The 7,275-nt window shown below is 33.8% G+C and overlaps 1 protein-coding gene across 3 annotated transcripts; it reads right to left on the bottom strand.

The window, feature by feature from the left end:
• Positions 1-564: 564 nt before the first annotated feature.
• On the bottom strand, positions 565-2,695 carry LOC141720488 (transcription factor MYB60-like). 3 transcript variants are annotated; one of them, XM_074522924.1, is made up of 4 exons: positions 2,463-2,695; positions 2,103-2,348; positions 1,774-1,903; positions 565-1,624 (listed from the first exon to the last, which is right to left on the bottom strand). In XM_074522924.1, exons 2-4 carry the CDS (start codon positions 2,308-2,310, stop codon positions 901-903), a joined length of 1,062 nt encoding a protein of 353 aa, XP_074379025.1. In that variant the 5' UTR covers positions 2,311-2,348; positions 2,463-2,695; the 3' UTR covers positions 565-900. The 3 variants fall into 3 exon arrangements, with proteins under 3 accessions (XP_074379025.1, XP_074379024.1, XP_074379023.1); XM_074522923.1 differs by having other exon boundaries at positions 2,103-2,694; XM_074522922.1 differs by lacking the exon at positions 2,463-2,695 and having other exon boundaries at positions 2,178-2,348.
• Positions 2,696-7,275: the final 4,580 nt, after the last annotated feature.

Here is a 7,275-nt window from a genome sequence, read left to right as displayed (position 1 = left end):
GATGAATTGATGCATAGAGCTGTTTGTTGAAACTGACTAACAACTTCCCCGCCTTTTTGCCAAAATGTTGCAAGACCTACGTGACATTTTTATTCACACTTTTCTAGTTTTTACTACTAACAAGGAATATATAAACTGTTTCTTATAATGATATTTTTCGTACTTAATATCTGCATGTCAATGTGTGAACAAACACTTACGTTGTTGTGACAGATTGAATTGTAGAAACGGTCCGATTTACACATTCTTAGCATTATTTCCAGAATTTTTGTATTTTAAAAAATAGTACACTTACATCAAACAATTCAGGAGGTAAAATCAAATGTCGATCGAAAATAAGTATATGCAATGCAATGCAACTTTACTTATTTATGGTGTTTGCCATTGAGACCTGGTTTACACAACATGTACATACATGTATTAGGATTTGTCAAAACTCCATGTTCACAGTAAATTTCCCGAAAGCCTGCAGGCCTGTTCTTTCACATTATTTGCACAATGAATCATGCATCTATTTTTTCATCACAGCCAATACATGTGAACTCACACATACCAGAATCTTGATAATAATCATTAAGGCTAAGACCTTGAAACAAAGTACTACAAGGTAAGTTGAACTAAGAGTGTGGAAATATAAATAACTGGCTCAACAGGATTACAGTATTGCTATAAATAATCCGTAGGAATATTTATTAAAGAACATACAGTTCGCCGACAGATTCAAACTTTTAGAACCCTGGTGAAACGAAAGATTAATATCCAAAGGATCATGCAGAAATGGGGGGTGTATGTGTATATGTATGTGCTTCTTTCCCGGGCTTAATTTAACAAAGGAAGAAAGAAGAAGAGAATTTATAGATTAAACCAGATGGTCTACGAGATGAAAATTTAATATATTCATCAGCAAATGAAGGGAAGTTCCATCATCTCTCCCACTTGACCCGTAGAGGCTTCATCCAATAGCCAATTCTCGAGAAATGCCAATGGAGGGGGACTGTTCTTATGATCATCAGCTGGCCTTGTCTTTCTGTTATCCTTGACAGCAGTGTAACCATATTTTGTGTTTTCATCATCATCATCTGATCCTTTATCAGAAGAGGAGTTCTTGTGATCCCAGTTTCCGATTTTCGTGTTCAAGTTGTCAAACGATAAGATGGATTCAAACACTTCATCAGATACTAAATCTTCACCTCCTGATTTCTCACCCTTGGGATGATAACCACGAAGAGGAATTGTTGCTAAAGATTCTGCAACAATGTTTCCATGGGAGCCAGCACTTGGTGAAGCATCAACATTTTCGGTATCCATTGCTGTTTTCGTGGAAGTTCTCATCCAACCCTGAAGGAGTCTTGAAATATTCTCTGTGCTTGAAGCATAGGTATTCGAATTGGAAGAGTTAATATGGAAAGTGAGATCTGTTGAGGCAAGTGGAGTTGTGGCTATATCAAATATCTTCTTTTTCTGATATTGAGCTGCATGATCTGATAGAGCTAGCACTTTGGATCCATGATCATCTGAAGAAGCTGACTGGAGCTTCTTGATCTTCTTCTTCAAATGAGTGTTCCAATAATTTTTTATATCGTTATCTGTTCTTTGCGGAAGATATGAAGCTATGGCTGCCCATCTGCACACAATTGTATCATTGTTTTAAGTATTCATCCGTGTTGTCACTATAGAAATTACCGTCAACTATACACTGAACTAAATCAACAATTTGTTTTTTGAAAAAAAAATGTACATAACATTTCCGGTGACATTTGTATATGAACGTACTTGTTACCAAGTAACGCTTGGAGATGGATGATCATGCCTTCTTCGTGTGGAGTGAAGTTGCCTCTCTTGATTCCTGGTCTCAGGTAATTAGTCCACCGCAGTCTACAACTCTTGCTGCACCTTAGCAACCCTTTTGTTCACAGTGAAACAAAACCAGTAGTGATTATAATTAGCCTAATGTCTCCTTGGTAAATTTGGCATACACAAATTATTAATGAACAGCTCGTAATTTTTATTTTAAAGAAATCAAGTAAACTGGTATATACGACAGTGCCTGATCAAAAGAGCTACAAATTCGAAAAGCACAAATTCATAAGATATATAAATACCGTGTGCCTGTGTACTCGCATGACACGACCACAAAACATTTCTTTCATTACTGATCCGAGTTGAAGATTGCTCACCAGTGTTTGTAGGCACGGATCTCCAATTCCCAGGACCATGCTCTTGGATGTAGGAGACCAAAATGATGTCCTCTTCGGGGGTCCATGGACCTTTCTTGATATCAACTTTCTCGCAGCATGGAGGCCTTCCCATAGCTTCCTTTCTCCCTACTTCTGTCCCTCTCTCTATATCTTTTATTTCGTGAAAACCAGCTCTCAATAAAACAGTAGTATGAACATGAGAAACTTTATTTAAATACGCATACATACACTCAAGGATTACCCAAAGAAGAGGAAAGGGCTGACCTTTTTGGAAACCTTTATAAAAGAAATGGGCATCAATAAAAGTCAATGACCCTGAAAATAGAAATTGAAGAATATAGAGATGGATTTCATTCCTGTTACTTAATATTTCCTTAAAGCTCACTTATGTTTGCATAAGCAGGATGTTAATCTATAACTCATCCAAGATGGAATGCTTCATGACTACCCTCTTCATTTTTGCAGTCATAGACTGGTAGTTAATCATTTAGGTTAGCTGGAAAGCTGATCATTAATATTGTTCACAACATCGTATTCGTGTTTAAGTCTCTCACATTTAATTTTGGTGCCACTAGTCGACTCCTATTAAATCCAGTCCTGGCCATTATACGTCAAGTCATAAGTATTACTGTTAATTATAGATGATATTTTACATAAAAAAAAACTAAGGCACAGTGTAGAGTGGTGGATACTCTTTCTATAATACTTCAAAGCTTAACCTTTCTTGATGCCTCGTGTTGGTCCGGTCTGGTTACAATATATTGGACAAGCCCTCTTAATTTAGAGGCAACACTGTACATCAGCCTAATCTTAGCCTCCCCCTAAACCAAACCACACAAAACCTACCCAGTATTTCCCAGTCGAAAGTATGGCCTCTGGAGAAGTAGGGTCCAGGGCGGCACGAAGGTAAGATGCACAGAGAATTTACTGAGTAAACCAACAAACTAGGCGAATACCCTGAGCTTTGGCAAATTAACCTCTCCCTAAAATGAATAACAAATCAAAAATTGTAATTTTTTTGTGTTTTGGAACCAAATATATCATCCATTCTTCGATCAACTGTACATATAATTACATTAGGAAGAAAGAGAAATATTGATGTGCTTTATCACAAGATTTAGTCATTGATTTGCTTTGCCTAATATTTGGCTAATTTGTCATCTTATATTTTTTCCTAAGTGGGTCAATTAGCCATACTTTCTTGTGGGGTGGGGGGGGGGGGATAATGGCACAACATGTTGATCATGTAACATAATTAAAACACAGGAGACCATGAAATTCTAACAAGACCCTTCTAGTTTCATCACTGCCAAGATAAAAGAGGGAGATATTTACCTGTGTGGTCTCCACAGTAGAATGCGACGAGTCGTTTCCAAGCCGAGCTACTGACAATTAGGGGTAGGTCAGGCAACCATAACTGATGCTTAACTGATCCATCAGTCCTAGCTACTTCTACTTGTGGTGTTGTGCTATGGATGGAAGTCAGTACTCTTGAATGATAGCAGACACACTTCATTTCTTAGGCCAACAAGCATTTACTTCTGGAGTGCAGCTAAGAACAGCATGCAGTATCATAAATGTTGTACTGTAGGTTCAATCATCAAATCCTGGATGGTGGTAATACTGTTAATCATCCTCAACACCAATAACTAATCCTTAAATTTTGACAACAATCTTCTTATGTATAAACATGCAGTAAATAGTATCTCTCTAACATAAACATGAGAATGCACATAGCAACTTGCTTTCCCAGGGAACCAATCATTTGTTACAAACTTACAACAGGCTATTTTTATGGACGTGGACCAGATTTGCTACCGGGAATCAAGAATTTGTAAAACACGAAACAGGGACCTTAAAGTAATCCATGCAGGATGTGAAACAAACTAATTGGCATCAATCCTTATCGATAAAATGGAGGCTTATTAATATTTTGGTCCTAAAAGTATATGCGTTTATACCCATAAACCCCTGTTTAAACTTGTACGTATTTTCGTACCCTTTAGCCCTTTTTACCATGATACTAAAAAATCGGAGGGGCAAAAAAGACATTTAACCTCCGAATTGTATCGGGTTAAAATGTATATTTCTTATATAATGAAGGTGAAAAGGTACACCGTACTAAGGACTACCTGTTATATCGGAAAAATGCAAGTTTGGACTCTACCTGAGAGATAACAGTACATATCTGAGACAAACTTTGGACTCTTTAAAGCTGATGGAAGCATTTCCTATGATATCGGATTTACAGGACTGAAGCCTTCTTCAGCATCATCTCTTCTATTATCTTTGCAAGTATGTACCGTCAATTATGTGAACCTGTTTTTGTTATTATAATATAACTAGCGTTATTATCCAAGGCACGAGAAAACTTTATTTATAAAAAATATTGCTATTTTTTAATGTATTTTTACGATATTTGTGTTATTTCATATAATATTGTGTGGTTCATGTTATAAGAAAAATATAACGACAAATATCCTAAATTTATATTATACCACGAATATAAAGTTTAAAATGCACTCTTACTATTGAAAATAATGGTTTTCTATCAAGTTTCAATATTGGAGATACCAAAAATACTATAATGTTTATGTATCATATTTATCAAAATATGGGGGAAAAATAGTAAATTTTTTTACACGGTAATCGTTGTTGACGAACGAATAAATTTCGAACAAAGGGTCGAGCTCAAACTTCAAATTATTGAGCTCATAAGGCTCACGAGTCTTATTGAGCCGATATTTTTTTTTAAATATAAATATATTTATATGTAAATATTTAATATTTCATTTATATTTTATATATTTAATAGAAGCGATTTCGAGCATAACCTATCATATTTCGAGTTTTTGTCAATATTTGGTGAAATTGATTCAAGATTTCGAGCCGAACTTGAGGCGACCGGACTATTTACAACCCGAGTTTCAAGCTTGATTTAAGATTCGGTTGAAACCGGGCTCATGCTCGAGCCCAAATATTTTTAATGGAGTTCGAGCCTGAAAGTTTTCGACTCGGCTCGACTTGATTATAGCCTTAGTTGTTGTACACAACTATAAAGTTAGTATTTTGAAGTGAGTTAATTACACAAGTCTCAATAATTAATAAATTATTATTATATGGTAATATATTATCAACAAGTTAATATGGTAACATAATATCAACTAGTTATTTATTTAATGGTGGTAATTTGTTTATAAATAAAAAAAATTAAAATCTTGTTGCTGTACATGAGTATAAAGTTAGTATATTGTAGTGAACTAATTACGCAAGTCTTAGAATAATTTTATTCTATATCAATATTAGCCTCTACCTCAATTGATTGAAGGCACATGTTTGGCCATATGTGTCACATGTTCAATTCTACGAGTCAACAATATTTTTTCATATTTATTTAAGTACGAGCGCAAAATAGTAATTTCGAATTATATGTTTCTCCTAAAATTTTTTACCTATCGAACTTTTTATGACCCGAGATTCGAGTTTGAAATTTAAGGTTCATTTAAACTTGAGTTCGTACTTGAACCCGAACATTTTTAATTGAGTTCGAGCCTAACAGTTTTCGACTTGACTCAGATTGATTATACCCTTACTTGTTACACGAGTATAAATTTAGTATCTCGAAGCAAGTTAATTACCGGAGTCTCGATAATTAATAAATTATTATTATACGATAAGATATTATCAACAAATTTATATGATAATATATTATCAACAAGAAATTATTTATTTGAATTATAAATTAAAAAAAATTATAATTTCATTGTTGCACATAAGTATAAAATTATTATATTGTAATCAACTAATTACCTAAGTCTTAGAATAATTTTATCATGTATAAATATTGAATAATATTGAATTATATAGGTTTAGTCACCCAAAATAAAGAAAAAGTATGTAACTCAAGAGTTGATGTTATCAAAATATAATCAAATGAGCCTCTAGCTAAGTTGGTTGAAGTCATATCTTTGCTATAAGTGTGTCATGGGTTCAATTCTCCATGTTAACAATAATAATTTCAAATTAAATGTTTCCCACGAAAGCAATTTCGATGTTACACATGAATATAAAAGTATTATATTGTAATCAACTAATTAAATATTTAATGTTATCAAAGTATAAACAAATGAGTCTCTAACTCAGGTTGAAGTAATATGCTTGTTATAATTATGTCATGGTTCAATTTTCTATTCCAACAATATTTTTTCATATTTATTTATTCAAATATGAGGGTAAATTAGTAATTTCGAATTAAATGTTTCCCAAAAAAACAATGTTGCAGTGTTATATATATAATAGATTCATCTCCTAGTATCGTATTATTGAACCAGAATTTTTTGCATTGCAAGAAACTGGAGCTCAAGGTTGGTTTAACTGCTTATTAATTGCTTACTCAACATGTACCTTAGCAGTGCTTCTGCTTATATTGTAACAAGCAACCAGCTATTAATTTCAATTTCACTTTGATTATAATAGTTCACAAATATTCTTTTTTTCTCCAGTTCATTCTTAATGTTTATGTGAAATTGTAACCTGTTATATCACTGAATATGAAATGTCCAGTACTAAAAAACTTGCTCTCAAATGCTCACCTACATTTACTAATAACAAAAAGAAATGAAAACTCATTAGCTAAACAAGACCAGCTAACTTATTGAATAATATATATTGTTGTAATTGAAGAAGCTGCTCTAAGTAGTGCCCCAAACAGAAGTTCCCTCATAAATCTTAGGTGACAATTCTAATAACTCGAACTTATCATATTCATCATCTTCCTCCTCCTCCTCTTCTGCACATTTTAGTTGGTCGATTCAACACTAATCGATTTAAGTGAGTGTTACTCAGACGAATCTACAAGAAAACTGTACAACTGGAAGAGCTACGCCACTTCCTACTATAATCATGTGGTACCAACAAGGAACTTAATTCATAAACACAATTATCCAAGATCGCTCAATCTCACAGAAAGGCAGTTTTGCGTGTAAACCAAGGCCAACCATCACATTCTGGACAAATAAACTTGATCGTCGTGCTGAGTTCAAAATATGAAAAGTAATAATCATGAACTTTCTAAAAT

This window comes from Apium graveolens, chromosome 4 (genome assembly GCF_009905375.1).
Source record: "Apium graveolens cultivar Ventura chromosome 4, ASM990537v1, whole genome shotgun sequence".
NCBI lineage: Eukaryota > Viridiplantae > Streptophyta > Magnoliopsida > Apiales > Apiaceae > Apium > Apium graveolens.
The sequence above is the reverse complement of the archived record's forward strand: the minus strand, read 5'-3'. Positions and strand labels throughout refer to the sequence as shown.

Coding starts and splice junctions, on each gene's coding strand:
- LOC141720488 (XM_074522923.1), bottom strand. CDS start 2,424: ATGTATGCGTATTTAAATAAAGTTTCTCATGTTCATACTACTGTTTTA. Junction 1,904..2,102: donor TGCGAGTACACAGGCACACG/GTATTTATATAT, acceptor TGTGAACAAAAG/GGTTGCTAAGGTGCAGCAAG. Junction 1,625..1,773: donor CAAGCGTTACTTGGTAACAA/GTACGTTCATAT, acceptor AATTGTGTGCAG/ATGGGCAGCCATAGCTTCAT.